Source organism: Convolutriloba macropyga, chromosome 14 (assembly GCF_964194025.1).
Source record: "Convolutriloba macropyga chromosome 14, txConMacr16.3, whole genome shotgun sequence".
Taxonomy (NCBI): Eukaryota; Metazoa; Xenacoelomorpha; order Acoela; family Convolutidae; genus Convolutriloba; species Convolutriloba macropyga.
The window spans coordinates 45,365,102-45,382,958 of NC_134481.1; the positions used below are offsets into that span (position 1 = coordinate 45,365,102).

Below are 17,857 nucleotides of genomic sequence, written 5' to 3' on the forward strand. Positions count from 1 at the left end.
TAATAGCCATTGAGGAGCGGACGGCTGCTATTAAAAGAAATAAACGTTGATTTTCCTAAGTTGCAAAAAAGTGTCCTCAGTCGGTCTGCAGTTGCAGTGAACCATAGTTAATTCAGCTTCTAAACTGAAAGCTATTAAGCTCATTAATTTTGTCAGCTAGCAATCACTCCAATGACTTTGATAACATAATGCACTAAGACTTAATGACCGGGCATTATCGGTTTATCCCGTCTCTTTTGATTTTTGCTCTTTTGACATTGACCGTATTCACTATATTCAATGCGTAAAAGAATTCAAAATGCATTCATTGAAAGCGATGAGGTGAGTCACGAGTCCGACGTGAAAAGCGTAATTTATGTAAAACCAAAAAACGCGATCAAAAGGTAAATGAAATTTAAAAAGAAGAGCGCCTAAATAATAGTCGTTGAGAGGCTGACGGTGCCGATTAAAGATGATACAAATCAACTTATGGTTAATTTGGACACGAGAAAGACATACCACATACGCTTACGTGTTAAAGAAAAAAAATCAGAAATCGCTAATAGGGTGTCCAAAACAGCGAATTGGCAGAAACGGATCTAAATTAGGAGTTCACGTCAAAATATTTTAGAAACTTCAAAAAAGGATTTGAAACGCCCTATATGTGCTGAAAAACCACACGGTTGGAACAAATTTGAACAATAAAACTAAAACACGACTTTGAAATGTGCCTACGTGCACAAAAGTTCACTCTCAGAGACAATTTTTTCACGCTTACAATTCTCGCTCTATTTGAAAAGAAGTGATAAACAATGACCATTTTCTTCTCTTTGAATTTTTCCATCAAGATCAAACTTTTTCACTCCCTTAACTTTGACCGATTTTTTTATTGTTATTAAAGCAGAAAACTTCGGAAAGACGCTCCACCAATGCCCCTGCCTGAGTTGTAAAAAATCTTCGAGTCGTCGTCACCAAAAGTATAGCTTTGAAACATTTAAACTTCCAAATAACAGTCAGCAACTTATTAAATAAACTTTCAACATTAATTAGTCAACTTAAATTTATTCTTCCAATTTTGATATGAAGTCAAAAGATTCAGTTAAAAGTCCACCCAAATCCGTGAATTTAACAGTTTTCACAGCATTTGCTACTTCCTCCCACACAAATTGCGTGTGTTCGTCTGATATAACAACAGGGTCACTGGAGTTCAACAGCCTGGCAAGCCAGTACTTGCTTTCTTTCAACACCGTCTCGCCTGGTCTCGTTCTGCTTCGCACTTCGTAAAACAGACTGCGTCTGAAACACCACTCATATTAACCACTTGTTCAAAATCCTGCAATCGGCTCAACTTCACAACTTAGGTTAGCAACTTCAAAAAATTGGTCTTCAGGACAGTAAAATTTGGAATCAGACCAACTTGCCCATTTTGAATAGATCATAGCGAAACATAATATCTAAATTACCACAGAGGCTGCTGAAATCAAAAATGCGTACATTTTAGGTTATGACATCATCATAAAAGGAGGCATTTATTCATCTTTCGCCAAAATTATAATGACGTAAATGATATAGAACATATCCAGAAAAACAAAAACAAGAAACAATTTGCTCGCTTTTGGTGTTATGTATGATATTTGGGCTCTTTTCCGTCATCCCCCCCCCCCCCCCCGTCTCGTCCATTTGCACCCCCAACTTACAATTTATAGCATATTGGTTGCATTTCATACACTTTTTGCGCTTTTCTTTCACAGGCATAGCTGTATGGTACCAATTTTTTTGAAAACCGGAAGCAAAAATTCATCCATTCGTCTACCGGTACCGGCAATTTATTATGACTAAAATAAGGGATCTCTAAGGACCAAAAAGAACATATTTTGTCAGTAAATGAACAGCACTCACTCGAACTGTTGGTAAACTTTGAGTTGTTCCTTCTTGTAGCCAGCCTCTTCTTCTGTCTCGCGGTAAGCTGACTCAAGTTCACTCTCTTCCTTTTCCGGGTGACCTTTCAAACGCATAAGGTACGTCAGGCAACAACTACAACGATATATTCAACACAGAAATCAGTTTTGTACTTTTATGCGGTACCTGTTTTTATAAAAATTTGATTAGATCAAAATTACAATTGCGGGTACCCTTAAAAGCATTGAGGCTTGTCTTATTCAGCGCCGAACACCACAACTAACGTACTTCGGACTATTTATTTTGAAACAAGAATATGCCTAAATATTGGCCTAAACCCGCGTATTCAACTCTTGGAGGAGCAACAGACAGTCCTGATGAACAGGTTAATAATTCACAAGGCAACTTTCATCAGAAAACAGCTAAGGCAGCTATTCAGAGGAAACACGACGACTCTGCTTTTCGATCAAGATGAGAGGTTGCAATTAATTCTACACCCGACAGATGGAAAGGTCTGAAGGCAACGATTTTTAAAGAAAAGCTAAGGCCACTAGTGATCAGAGAAACCAAACTCCACGAAAGCACAGAGAAGTTGACAAGATGCACAAATTTAACCCATGATCGAAGACAGCTCAGGGAAGCGTCTGGAGGCGACGCTTTTCATTTAGAGCTAAGGCAACTAGCCAGGAAAAGGAGTGGGGATTGATGTTAATCCTCTGTTGTGAACTTATTTAATATTTTCATTAGGGTAATCACATCGTTCGTCATTGTATACTTGCATATGATTGTCACTTTGTGTTGCCATTATGCTTTTAAATTTCAATTGGAGTTCAAATACTGTCTTTATGAGAAATGGAAGTCGTGTGTAGAGGTGTGAAATGAGGGGAATTGAGAAACAACATTCTGAAGGAAATCAGATACATCATCCCATCGTCTCTGAACAAGGCTCCAATGACAGTTGACGCAGAGTCCATTAAACTGAACTCCGCCACTAATTTCCCAATGTCCATCGCCAAATGTACAACTACATACAGTTTGTTGCGAGACCCATTTAACAATACGGTAATATACCTTAACTCTGACGATCTCAGCGATACGAAAACCAAATTTTTTACTATGCCTCAAAGATTGTTAGAAGTTTCTGAGCGAGTTTTTGTTCTCGTTAACCTACAATTTCTAAGGACTCACATGTGTGAAGTATGTGAAGTATGAAAGCACTAAGCCAGAATCTCTAACGTAGATTTATTACGAAGACTTAATAAACAGTTCAAATCGTATATAATTATATTTAACGACGGAGAAGATGAAATTATCAGCGGTCCTGGCGAAGATTGCGGTGAGTAGAGTGATATTACTAGTGGTACTAATGGTGTGCGCTCGATGCATGGATAAGAAAATGGCCGAGGATAGATTTCAATTGTTAAACGGTACACCAGCGGCTGAGGTAGAAGGCAACGCTAGCCAGGCTGAAAACGACTCTCGAATCCGCCGTTAAGTTTTGGAACTTGTCGATGACGATCACGCCATCAATGACAGTGACAGCAAATCCACCGATCGGGCGAGGAGAAATGCTTTTTATATAAGTGTAAAATTTATTAAACGATATAAGAGGTATCAATAAAATAGTTCCCATGCCGAAAGACTCAAACAACACTGACCTACCAGCGAAAGAAATTGTTGAAAAATTCAACATGCATTCTACAAATATCGGCTGTGAGATTCAAAAGAGCGTTCAAAGGAGTTAATTAAAAACATTTGCGTCTGAAAGTCAGTCCATGTTTTTGTTTGAAGTCACAGAAAAAAAATCCTAATCTCAATACTTCGATTGATAACACAAATAGCTCAGGCGATAATTTCATAAACAATGTAATAGTAAAGACATTTAACCGAGAACTATCATCTCTCCGTGCTGCTCTTATTAACTAGTCCTTCAAACAAGGTTAATTTTCTTCACATTTATCGCTTGCAAAAATTTTTCCGTTGTTTAAAAAAACGGCTGTAAATCAGATATCAACAATTATCGACCTATATCGTTAATGAAAGTATTCAAAAAACTTCTGCGAAGGCAATGTATAAAAGAGTATACAATTATTATACAATTAACGCGGTAGCTTGCATTACCAAAGAATTAAGATCAAACTTTAAAAGAGAAGTAGTAACTTTCTTGTTTGATCTGAAAAAGCCTTTGATACGGTGGAATTCTGTTACGTAAGCTAGAATGGTATGGAGTAAGAGGACTATGTTACAATTGGTTCAGGTCATACCTTAGTGACAGAAAACAACGGGTGGAAGTTTGTGGCATGTCAGCATCATGGCTTCCAATTATGTGTGAAGTACCGCAGGGCTCAATTTTAGGTCCCTTATAAAACTCCTGATAAAAATTAGTGACCGTCACTATGTTTGTAACAGCTCTGAAGTGTACTGGTACGAATGAAACATCATTTGCCTTCCTCCGAAATGAAATTGAAGAGGACCTAAGTACAATAAGTCAATGGTTAAATGCTAATAATTTAGCGCTAAGCAAAACAATTTAAATGACTTTTTGTAGAAGTGCTTCCAATCCCAGTTCAATGTTTAGTGCAATGTTTTTGTTTAGAAATATTTTTTGTCAAAAATAATTCATCGTGTAAATACCTTGGTATCTTTATTGATACGAAGCTCTGCTTTCAGATTCATATAACAAAACTTATCGTAAAGTTATCCAGGCATTGTGGCATTATATCGACGCTTAGTGATTATACACCAAGAAAACTACTTCGAAGATATCGTAGCAATATTAATCCTGTTTTATAGTATGGAGTACTAACTTACGGGTGGTGCGGCTATAGCTCACTTACACCTTTGTTCCTGCTTCAAATGAAAATTCTCAAGTTCATCCACGTCCGAAAACGAGCTGACAGTAGTGAAGATATAAACGCTGATAATAAAATTCTCTGTGTATGAACTACATATCTATGAATTGTTAAAATTTGTCTCAAAATCTATTCAATATCGATCATTAATTTGAAAAAATAAATTACCAAAGGTTGATATAATGCCTCACTTGATCGCTTGCTCATATAAAGAAGTGAATGATTTTTATCATGCATTCAAAAACACTTTCCCCGTTAATAACTAATAGAGTTAGTACAGCATGTAATTAGCTTTTGAATTGCGGGTAATTTTTTGTGAATTCTACTTCTGACCTTGCTGCTTGTGCTCAATCAGATGGTCCAAGACAGGTTGGCTTCACTAGTTGAATCAAGAGACTCATTTCATCGTCAGCAGAGGCAACGAGTACGCAGGGGATAAATCGTAAAAGCTCGCAGGCCTAGTAATTAAGTTCCGATTTTATGTGGCTTTGAAATTCAAAAATTAAGCTTTAGACTAAATTAAGGCATGTAGGACACCAGATTTTTTTTCTGATAACATTTAGCAACCCATTATTGACGACAGAAAGCAGAGTTTTCTACACTCTCTTTTCAATTTTGCAATCTTTATGTTTACGTTAGCTATGACTACAATTTAACTTTTCATTTCAATTAATTCTAATCTGATGATTCGTTTTTCATGAATCCTGGGCAGATCATTGTAGACCACCTCGACTTGTTATCTGTCCTCTTCACGTTACAGATTCCATAGTGCCACTCAGTTCTTCTTATGTATCTAATTTTGTGTCAAATTCAGAAAATTTCTGAGCTAATTTCTTTTGCATGAAGAAATTAATTCTTTCTTTCTTTCTAAAGGCAAAGTACAGCTTTGACAAAAAGGGATAAGGCCGCTAAGCATGACAAACAAGACCGTCACCACTCTCGAAAGCGTCGTGAGTTTGCCGATGTTGTGGAACTTGTCGATGGCGATAGCGTTAGTATTGATAGTGACAGCAACTCAACTGACCGGGAGAGAATTGTTTTTATATAAATGCAAAGCACAGCTTTGACAAATGAAATAAGGCCGCTGAGCATGACAAACACTACCGTCACCAATCTCGAAAGCGTCGTGAGGTTGTCGATGTTGAGAAAATTGTCGATGACGATAGCGTTAGTAATGATAGCGACAGCAACTCAACTGACCGGGAGGAGGATTGCTTTTTATATAAAGGCAAAGTACAGCTTTGACAAACGGCCACTGATCATGACAAACATGACCGTCATCACTCTCGAAAGCGTCGTGAGGTTGTCGATGTTGTAGAACTTGTCGACGACGAGAGCGTTAATAATGATGGTGACAGCAACTCAACTGACCGGGAGAGGAGAATTGCTCTTTCTATAAAGGCAAAGTACAGCTTTGACAAATGGAATAAGGCCGTTGAGCATGACAAACACAACCGTCACAACTCTCGAAAGCGTCGCGATGAATTTAGCGATAGCACCAGCAACTCAACTGACCGGGAGAGGAGAATTGCTTTTTACATAAAGGCAAAGTACAGCTTTGATAAAAGGAATAAGGCCACTGAGCATGACAAACACGACCGTCACCACTCTCGAAAGCGTCGTGAGGTTGTCGATGTTGTGGAACTTGTCGATGACGAGAGTGTTAGCAATGATAGTGACAACAACTCAACTGACCGGGAGAGGAGAATTGCTTTTTACATAAAGACAAACTACAGCTTTGACAAAAGGAATAAGGCCGCTGAGCAGGACAAACACGACCGTCACCACTCTCGAAAGCGTCGTGAGGTTGTCGATGTTGAGAAAATTGTCGATGACGATAGCGTTAATAATGATGGTGACAGCAACTCAACTGACCGGGAGAGGAGAATTGCTCTTTCTATAAAGGCAAAGTACAGCTTTGACAAATGGAATAAGGCCGTTGAGCATGACAAACACAACCGTCACAACTCTCGAAAGCGTCGCGATGAATTTAGCGATAGCACCAGCAACTCAACTGACCGGGAGAGGAGAATTGCTTTTTATATAAAGGCAAAGTACAGCTTTGATAAAAGGAATAAGGCCACTGAGCATGACAAACACGACCGTCACCACTCTCGAAAGCGTCGTGAGGTTGTCGATGTTGTGGAACTTGTCGATGACGAGAGTGTTAGTAATGATAGTGACAACAACTCAACTGACCGGGAGAGAATTGCTTTTTATATAAATGCAAAGCACAGCTTTGACAAATGAAATAAGGCCACTGAGCATGACAAACACTACCGTCACCAATCTCGAAAGCGTCGAGGTTGTCGATGTTGAGAAAATTGTCGATGACGATAGCGTTAGTAATGATAGCGACAGCAACTCAACTGACCGGGAGGAGGATTGCTTTTTATATAAAAGCAAAGTACAGCTTTGACAAACGGCCACTGATCATGACAAACATGACCGTCATCACTCTCGAAAGCGTCGTGAGGTTGTCGATGTTGTAGAACTTGTCGACGACGAGAGCGTTATTAATGATGGTGACAGCAACTCAACTGACCGGGAGAGGAGAATTGCTCTTTCTATAAAGGCAAAGTACAGCTTTGACAAATGGAATAAGGCCGTTGAGCATGACAAACACAACCGTCACAACTCTCGAAAGCGTCGCGATGAATTTAGCGATAGCACCAGCAACTCAACTGACCGGGAGAGGAGATTTGCTTTTTATATAAAGGCAAAGTACAGCTTTGATAAAAGGAATAAGGCCACTGAGCATGACAAACACGACCGTCACCACTCTCGAAAGCGTCGTGAGGTTGTCGATGTTGTGGAACTTGTCGATGACGAGAGTGTTAGTAATGATAGTGACAACAACTCAACTGACCGGGAGAGGAGAATTGCTTTTTACATAAAGACAAACTACAGCTTTGACAAAAGGAATAAGGCCGCTGAGCAGGACAAACACGACCGTCACCACTCTCGAAAGCGTCGTGAGGTTGTCGATGTTGAGAAAATTGTCGATGACAATAGCGTTAATAATGATGGTGACAGCAACTCAACTGACCGGGAGAGGAGAATTGCTCTTTCTATAAAGGCAAAGTACAGCTTTGACAAATGGAATAAGGCCGTTGAGCATGACAAACACAACCGTCACAACTCTCGAAAGCGTCGCGATGAATTTAGCGATAGCACCAGCAACTCAACTGACCGGGAGAGGAGAATTGCTTTTTATATAAAGGCAAAGTACAGCTTTGATAAAAGGAATAAGGCCACTGAGCATGACAAACACGACCGTCACCACTCTCGAAAGCGTCGTGAGGTTGTCGATGTTGTGGAACTTGTCGATGACGAGAGTGTTAGTAATGATAGTGACAACAACTCAACTGACCGGGAGAGAATTGCTTTTTATATAAATGCAAAGCACAGCTTTGACAAATGAAATAAGGCCGCTGAGCATGACAAACACTACCGTCACCAATCTCGAAAGCGTCGTGAGGTTGTCGATGTTGAAAAAATTGTCGATGACTATAGCGTTAGTAATGATAGCGCCAGCAACTCAACTGACCGGGAGGAGGATTGCTTTTTATATAAAGGCAAATTACAGCTTTGACAAACGGCCACTGATCATGACAAACATGACCGTCATCACTCTCGAAAGCGTCGTGAGGTTGTCGATGTTGTAGAACTTGTCGACGACGAGAGCGTTAATAATGATGGTGACAGCAACTCAACTGACCGGGAGAGGAGAACTGCTCTTTCTATAAAGGCAAAGTACAGCTTTGACAAATGGAATAAGGCCGTTGAGCATGACAAACACAACCGTCACAACTCTCGAAAGCGTCGCGATGAATTTAGCGATAGCACCAGCAACTCAACTGACCTGGGAGAGGAGAATTGCTTTTTATATAAAGGCAAAGTACAGCTTTGATAAAAGGAATAAGGCCACTGAGCATGACAAACACGACCGTCACCACTCTCGAAAGCGTCGTGAGGTTGTCGATGTTGTGGAACTTGTCGATGACGAGAGTGTTAGTAATGATAGTGACAACAACTCAACTGACCGGGAGAGGAGAATTGCTTTTTACATAAAGACAAACTACAGCTTTGACAAAAGGAATAAGGCCGCTGAGCAGGACAAACACGACCGTCACCACTCTCGAAAGCGTCGTTAAGTTGTCGATGTTGTGAACTTGCTGATGGCGATAGCGTTAGTAATGATAGTGACAGCAACTCAACTGACCGGGAGAGGAGGATTGCTTTTTATATAAACGCAAAGTACAGCTTTGACAACTGGAATAAGGCCGCTAAGCATGACAAACACTCCTGTCACCAATCTCGAAAGCGTCGTGAGGTTGTCGATGTTGTGGAAATTGTCGATGACGATAGCGTTAGTAATGATAGCGACAGCAACTCAACTGACCGGGAGAGGAGAATTGCTTTTTATATAAAGGCAAAGTACAGCTTTGACAAAAGGAATAGGGCCACTGAGAAAGACAAACACGACCGTCACCACTCTCAAAAGCATCGTTAGGTTGTCGATGTTCTGGAACTTGTAAATGGCGATAGCGTTAGTAATGAGTGAGAGCAACTCAACTGGCCGGGAGAGGAGAATTGCTTTATAAAAACGCAAAGTACAGCTTTGACAAAAGGAAAAGGGCCACTGAGCACGACACACATGACCGTCACCACTCTCGAAAGCGTCGCGATGAATTTAGCGATAGCACCAGCAACTCAACTGACCGGGAGAGGAGAATTGCTTTTTATATAAAGGCAAAGTACAGCTTTGATAAAAGGAATAAGGCCACTGAGCATGACAAACACGACCGTCACCACTCTCGAAAGCGTCGTGAGGTTGTCGATGTTGTGGAACTTGTCAATGACGAGAGCGTTAGTAATGATAGTGACAGCAACTCAACTGACCGGGAGCTAATTGCTTTTTATATAAAGGCAAAATACAGCTTTGACAAATGGAAAAAGGCCACTGAGCATGACAAACACAACCGTCACCACTCTCGAAAGCGTCGTGAGGTTGTCGATGTTGTGGAACTTGTCGATGACGAGAGCGTTAGTAATGATAGTAACAGCAACTCAAAGACCGGGAGAGGAGAATTGCTTTTTCTATAAAGGCAAAGTACAGCTTTGACAAATGGAATAAGGCCACTGAGCATGACAAACACGACCGTCACAACTCTTGAAAGCGTCGTTAGGTTGTCGATGTTGTGAACTTGCTGATGGCGATAGCGTTAGTAATGATAGTGACAGCAACTCAACTGACCGGGAAAGGAGAATAGCTTTTTATATAAACGCAAAGTACAGCTTTGACAAATGGAATAAGGCCGCTGAGCATGACAAACACTACCGTCACCAATCTCGAAAGCGTCGTGAGGTTGTCGATGTTGTGGAAATTGTCGATGGCGATATTTAGTAATGATACTGACAGCAATACAACTGACCTGGAGAGGAGAATTGCTTTTTATATAAATGCAAAGTGCAGCTTTGACAAATGGAATAAGGCCGCTGAGCACGACAAACATGACCGTCACCACTCTCGAAAGCGTCGTGAAGTTGTTGATGTTGTGGAACTTGTCAATTACGAGAGCGTTAGTAATGATAGAGACAGCAAATCAACTGACCGGGAGAGGAGAATTGCTTTTTATATAAAAGGAAAAGTACAGCTTTGACAAACGGAATAAGGCCGCTGAGCATGACAAACACAACCGTCACCACTCTCAACAGCATCGTGAGGTTGTCGATATTGTGGAACTTGTCGACGACGAGAGCGTTAGTAATGATAGTGACAGCAACTCAATGACCGGGAGAGAATTGCTCTTTCTATAAAGGCAAAGTACAGCTTTGACAAATGGAATAAGGGCACTGAGCATGACATACACTACCGTCACCACTCTCGAAAGCGTCGTTAGGTTGTCGATGTTCTGAACTTGCTGATGGCGATAGCGTTAGTAATGATAGTGACAGCAACTCAACTGACGGGGAGAGGAGAATTGCTTTTTATATAAACGCAAAGTACAGCTTTGACAAATGGAATAAGGCCACTGAGCATGACAAACACGACCGTCACAACTCTTGAAAGCGTCGTTAGGTTGTCGATGTTGTGAACTTGCTGATGGCGATAGCGTTAGTAATGATAGTGACAGCAACTCAACTGACCGGGAAAGGAGAATAGCTTTTTACATAAACGCAAAGTACAGCTTTGACAAATGGAATAAGGCCGCTGAGCATGACAAACACTACCGTCACCAATCTCGAAAGCGTCGTGAGGTTGTCGATGTTGTGGAAATTGTCGATGGCGATAGTTAGTAATGATACTGACAGCAATACAACTGACCTGGAGAGGAGAATTGCTTTTTATATAAATGCAAAGTGCAGCTTTGACAAATGGAATAAGGCCGCTGAGCACGACAAACATGACCGTCACCACTCTCGAAAGCGTCGTGAAGTTGTTGATGTTGTGGAACTTGTCAATTACGAGAGCGTTAGTAATGATAGAGACAGCAAATCACTGACCGGGAGAGGAGAATTGCTTTTTATATAAAAGGAAAAGTACAGCTTTGACAAACGGAATAAGGCCGCTGAGCATGACAAACACAACCGTCACCACTCTCAATAGCATCGTGAGGTTGTCGATGTTGTGGAAATTGTCGACGACGAGAGCGTTAGTAATGATAGTGACAGCAACTCAATGACCGGGAGAGAATTGCTCTTTCTATAAAGGCAAAGTACAGCTTTGACAAATGGAATAAGGGCACTGAGCATGACATACACTACCGTCACCACTCTCGAAAGCGTCGTTAGGTTGTCGGTGTTCTGAACTTGCTGATGGCGATAGCGTTAGTAATGATAGTGACAGCAACTCAACTGACGGGGAGAGGAGAATTGCTTTTTATATAAACGCAAAGTACAGCTTTGACAAATGGAATAAGGCCGTTGAGCATGACAAACACAACCGTCACAACTCTCGAAAGCGTCGCGATGAATTTAGCGATAGCACCAGCAACTCAACTGACCGGGAGAGAATTGCTTTTTATATAATGGCAAAGTACAGCTTTGATAAAAGGAATAAGGCCACTGAGCATGACATACACTACCGTCACCACTCTCGAAAGCGTCGTTAGGTTGTCGATGTTCTGAACTTGCTGATGGCGATAGCGTTAGTAATGATAGTGACAGCAACTCAACTGACGGGGAGAGGAGAATTGCTTTTTATATAAACGCAAAGTACAGCTTTGACAAATGGAATAAGGCCACTGAGCATGACAAACACGACCGTCACAACTCTTGAAAGCGTCGTTAGGTTGTCGATGTTGTGAACTTGCTGATGGCGATAGCGTTAGTAATGATAGTGACAGCAACTCAACTGACCGGGAAAGGAGAACAGCTTTTTACATAAACGCAAATTACAGCTTTGACAAATGGAATAAGGCCGCTGAGCATGACAAACACTACCGTCACCAATCTCGAAAGCGTCGTGAGGTTGTCGATGTTGTGGAAATTGTCGATGGCGATAGTTAGTAATGATACTGACAGCAATACAACTGACCTGGAGAGGAGAATTGCTTTTTATATAAATGCAAAGTGCAGCTTTGACAAATGGAATAAGGCCGCTGAGCACGACAAACATGACCGTCACCACTCTCGAAAGCGTCGTGAAGTTGTTGATGTTGTGGAACTTGTCAATTACGAGAGCGTTAGTAATGATAGAGACAGCAAATCACTGACCGGGAGAGGAGAATTGCTTTTTATATAAAAGGAAAAGTACAGCTTTGACAAACGGAATAAGGCCGCTGAGCATGACAAACACAACCGTCACCACTCTCAATAGCATCGTGAGGTTGTCGATGTTGTGGAACTTGTCGACGACGAGAGCGTTAGTAATGATAGTGACAGCAACTCAATGACCGGGAGAGAATTGCTCTTTCTATAAAGGCAAAGTACAGCTTTGACAAATGGAATAAGGGCACTGAGCATGACATACACTACCGTCACCACTCTCGAAAGCGTCGTTAGGTTGTCGATGTTCTGAACTCGCTGATGGCGATAGCGTTAGTAATGATAGTGACAGCAACTCAACTGACGGGGAGAGGAGAATTGCTTTTTATATAAACGCAAAGTACAGCTTTGACAATTGGAATAAGGCCGCTGAGCATGACAAACACAACCGTCACCACTCTCAAACGCGTCGTGAGGTTGTCGATGTTGTGGAACTTGTCGACGACGAGAGCGTTAGTAATGATAGTGACAGCAACTCACTGACCGGGAGAGGAGAATTGCCTTTTCTATAAAGGCAAAGTACAGCTTTGACATAGAATAAGGCCGCTGAGCACGGCAAACATGACCGTCACCACTCTCGAAAGCGTCGAGAGGTTTTCGATGTTGTGGAAATTGTCGATGACGATAGCGTTAGTAATGATAGCGACAGCAACTCAACTGACCGGGAGAGAAGAATTGCTTTTTATATAAAGGCAAAGTACAGCTTTGACAAATGGAGTAAGGCCGCTGAGCACGACAAACATGACCGTCACCACTCTCGAAAGCGTCATGAGGTTGTCGATGTTGTGGAACTTGTCGATGACGAGAGCGTTAGTAATGATAGTGACAGCAACTCAACTGACCGGGAGAGGAGAACAGCTTTTTACATAAACGCAAATTACAGCTTTGACAAATGGAATAAGGCCGCTGAGCATGACAAACACTACCGTCACCAATCTCGAAAGCGTCGTGAGGTTGTCGATGTTGTGGAAATTGTCGATGGCGATAGTTAGTAATGATACTGACAGCAATACAACTGACCTGGAGAGGAGAATTGCTTTTTATATAAATGCAAAGTGCAGCTTTGACAAATGGAATAAGGCCGCTGAGCACGACAAACATGACCGTCACCACTCTCGAAAGCGTCGTGAAGTTGTTGATGTTGTGGAACTTGTCAATTACGAGAGCGTTAGTAATGATAGAGACAGCAAATCACTGACCGGGAGAGGAGAATTGCTTTTTATATAAAAGGAAAAGTACAGCTTTGACAAACGGAATAAGGCCGCTGAGCATGACAAACACAACCGTCACCACTCTCAATAGCATCGTGAGGTTGTCGATGTTGTGGAACTTGTCGACGACGAGAGCGTTAGTAATGATAGTGACAGCAACTCAATGACCGGGAGAGAATTGCTCTTTCTATAAAGGCAAAGTACAGCTTTGACAAATGGAATAAGGGCACTGAGCATGACATACACTACCGTCACCACTCTCGAAAGCGTCGTTAGGTTGTCGATGTTCTGAACTCGCTGATGGCGATAGCGTTAGTAATGATAGTGACAGCAACTCAACTGACGGGGAGAGGAGAATTGCTTTTTATATAAACGCAAAGTACAGCTTTGACAATTGGAATAAGGCCGCTGAGCATGACAAACACAACCGTCACCACTCTCAAACGCGTCGTGAGGTTGTCGATGTTGTGGAACTTGTCGACGACGAGAGCGTTAGTAATGATAGTGACAGCAACTCACTGACCGGGAGAGGAGAATTGCCTTTTCTATAAAGGCAAAGTACAGCTTTGACATAGAATAAGGCCGCTGAGCACGGCAAACATGACCGTCACCACTCTCGAAAGCGTCGAGAGGTTTTCGATGTTGTGGAAATTGTCGATGACGATAGCGTTAGTAATGATAGCGACAGCAACTCAACTGACCGGGAGAGAAGAATTGCTTTTTATATAAAGGCAAAGTACAGCTTTGACAAATGGAGTAAGGCCGCTGAGCACGACAAACATGACCGTCACCACTCTCGAAAGCGTCATGAGGTTGTCGATGTTGTGGAACTTGTCGATGACGAGAGCGTTAGTAATGATAGTGACAGCAACTCAACTGACCGGGAGAGGAGAATTGCTTTTTATATCAAGGCAAAGTACAGCTTTGACAAATGGAATAAGGCCGCTGAGCATGACAAACAAAACCGTCACCACTCTCGAAAGCTTCGTGAGGTTGTCGATGTTGTGGAAATTGTCGATGGCGATAGTTAGTAATGATACTGACAGCAATACAACTGACCTGGAGAGGAGAATTGCTTTTTATATAAATGCAAAGTGCAGCTTTGACAAATGGAATAAGGCCGCTGAGCACGACAAACATGACCGTCACCACTCTCGAAAGCGTCGTGAAGTTGTTGATGTTGTGGAACTTGTCAATTACGAGAGCGTTAGTAATGATAGAGACAGCAAATCAACTGACCGGGAGAGGAGAATTGCTTTTTATATAAAAGGAAAAGTACAGCTTTGACAAACGGAATAAGGCCGCTGAGCATGACAAACACAACCGTCACCACTCTCAAAAGCATCGTGAGGTTGTCGATGTTGTGGAACTTGTCGACGACGAGAGCGTTAGTAATGATAGTGACAGCAACTCAATGACCGGGAGAGAATTGCTCTTTCTTTAAAGGCAAAGTACAGCTTTGACAAATGGAATAAGGGCACTGAGCATGACATACATTACCGTCACCACTCTCGAAAGCGTCGTTAGGTTGTCGATGTTCTGAACTTGCTGATGGCGATAGCGTTAGTAATGATAGTGACAGCAACTCAACTGACGGGGAGAGGAGAATTGCTTTTTATATAAACGCAAAGTACAGCTTTGACAATTGGAATAAGGCCGCTGAGCATGACAAACACAACCGTCACCACTCTCAAACGCGTCGTGAGGTTGTCGATGTTGTGGAACTTGTCGACGACGAGAGCGTTAGTAATGATAGTGACAGCAACTCACTGACCGGGAGAGGAGAATTGCCTTTTCTATAAAGGCAAAGTACAGCTTTGACAAATAGAATAAGGCCGCTGAGCACGGCAAACATGACCGTCACCACTCTCGAAAGCGTCGAGAGGTTTTCGATGTTGTGGAAATTGTCGATGACGATAGCGTTAGTAATGATAGCGACAGCAACTCAACTGACCGGGAGAGAAGAATTGCTTTTTATATAAAGGCAAAGTACAGCTTTGACAAATGGAGTAAGGCCGCTGAGCACGACAAACATGACCGTCACCACTCTCGAAAGCGTCATGAGGTTGTCGATGTTGTGGAACTTGTCGATGACGAGAGAGTTAGTAATGATAGTGACAGCAACTCAACTGACCGGGAGAGGAGAATTGCTTTTTATATCAAGGCAAAGTACAGCTTTGACAAATGGAATAAGGCCGCTGAGCATGACAAACAAAACCGTCACCACTCTCGAAAGCTTCGTGAGGTTGTCGATGTTGTGGGGGGGGGGGGGGGGGGTGGGCTTATTGGGATAGGTGGGTTAGACAAACTGAATTTTTCACCTCATTGTGAATTTGAATTTTTCACCTCAAACTGAATTTTTCACCTTGAAAATTACCACCAGTTCATAATTTCAAACTAAACTGACAAACTAAGCTAATGTTTAAGTCCAATGTTCAAAAATAGAAGTCAACGTCCTAAAATAGAAGTCAACGTCCTAAAACAGAACCCAAAAGTTCGTAAACAGAAGTCAAAAGCTCAAGTTATGCACAAACTTGCGTCCGCTAAAAAAAACATTACTAAAAACTTCCGTCGCAAAAGCCAGTGGAATCTCAATACTCCTCTTTGAGTCGTAAAAAACACATTTACAATAATTGCCTTAAACTTCGTTCGAGAGCAATCAATAAAAGCTAGGAACTAGTCAGTTGAGGGACGACGACGACTCGGTTTTGTGAGCAGAAAAGGATGTTGATAGTGCGCCCAGTAAGGTCCGCGAACAACGAAAGGCAGTGATAATCTGAGGGCAACACCTTTTACAAAAAAGCTAAGCCAATTACAGGCAAATAAACAAACCATGGCAATGGCCGCAGGCAAAAATTAATACATAAAAGCGAAAGCAACTGTTGATCAGAACACTTCTTCGCGAAAGCGCCGTTAAGTTTATGAACAATTGCGCAACTTTGACCCACGACCCCGACAAGAGCTCATGGAATAGTTTGGGGGCAAAACTTTTCATACAAGAGCTAAGGCAACTACTAAGGAAAAGGAGTGAGGGTTGACGTTAATACTCCAATGCTGGTCTGTTTAGTTAACTGCTGAGGTGATTTAAATATTTGATTATGCTTGACAATTATTTTAGTTTTCTAAGTCATCACATGGTTAGTCGTTGTATGCTTTGATACCCTTGTCACTTTTTGTCATTCTTTTGCATGTCATTTGGATTTTAAATACTTTCTGTCTTTCTGTGTGAAATGAACTCTCGTCTCAATGGCGGTAAATGAATGGATTTTAGAAACAACATTCTGAATGAAATCAGATACTATCTCTCCGAGGAATCTCCGAACAGCCATATGACAGTATTAGGTTTAAGACTGTTAGAAGTTTCTGAGCGCGTTTTTGTTCTCGTAGCCATGTTTACTACTTATTAACAAGAGATTTCCAGATTACAATGAATTGCTAGGTTGCACACGTGGGTAAAACATAAAACCCGCAAATTTTACAAATCAAAACAAATCAGAAGTCATCAATCAATCAAAACAAATTAAGGAAAATCAAGCTTGTGCTTGAACACTCCGGGCCGCGTGCATGAGGGTAAAACTGAATACTCTTGTTGTATTTTACAATTTAAGATTTTCGACAATCAAGTTTATATTAATCTTTTGCTGATCTGTAATTTCAAGATTCTTTTGTAATGTCGAAGTTGTAAAGATGATCTGCTGGCAAAATTGAAGGCATTTTTGGCTTTCTCTCTCTGTGTGTGTGCGTGTGTGTGTGTGTGTGTGTGTGTGTGTGTGTGTGTGTGTGTGTGTGTGTGTGTGTGTGTGTGTGTGTGTGTGTAAACTTGTTGTACACTCTTCCGGGGCGACACATATACACCGGCTATATGTTGGTGAAAGTTGGTGATCATACATTTGCTTCGACGTTTTCATTTGATGCGTGGTAGTTGGAATATTGTGTTGTTGAATGACAAGGATATGTGAAAGTAGTTATTAGGCTTCATGGGGGCTGTGAAAGTTGAAGTTTAATCGAAGATCGTTGGCAGTATATCCTGTAAACTCTGTTGATGTGAAGGTGCATACTCCGTCGATCTGAAGGATGTTGACAAAATTATGTGGGTTGGATTCCGGAGACGTTAGCTTTTGTCGAACTGACAAATAAGGGCAA

At 41.5% G+C, this 17,857-nt stretch overlaps 1 protein-coding gene across 1 annotated transcript in view; it reads right to left on the reverse strand.

Annotated features, from left to right (window-relative positions):
- Positions 1–959: 959 nt before the first annotated feature.
- LOC142353476 (bis(5'-nucleosyl)-tetraphosphatase [asymmetrical]-like) overlaps positions 960–17,857 on the reverse strand; it is an 81,548-nt gene continuing 64,650 nt past the window's right edge. The window contains exons 3-4 of the mRNA XM_075405729.1: positions 1,879–1,981; positions 960–1,275 (exon numbers count right to left, since the gene is read on the reverse strand). Of these exons, the coding sequence (XP_075261844.1) occupies positions 1,041–1,275; positions 1,879–1,981 (338 nt within the window). The 3' untranslated portion in view covers positions 960–1,040. The remainder of the gene's footprint in view (positions 1,276–1,878; positions 1,982–17,857) is intronic.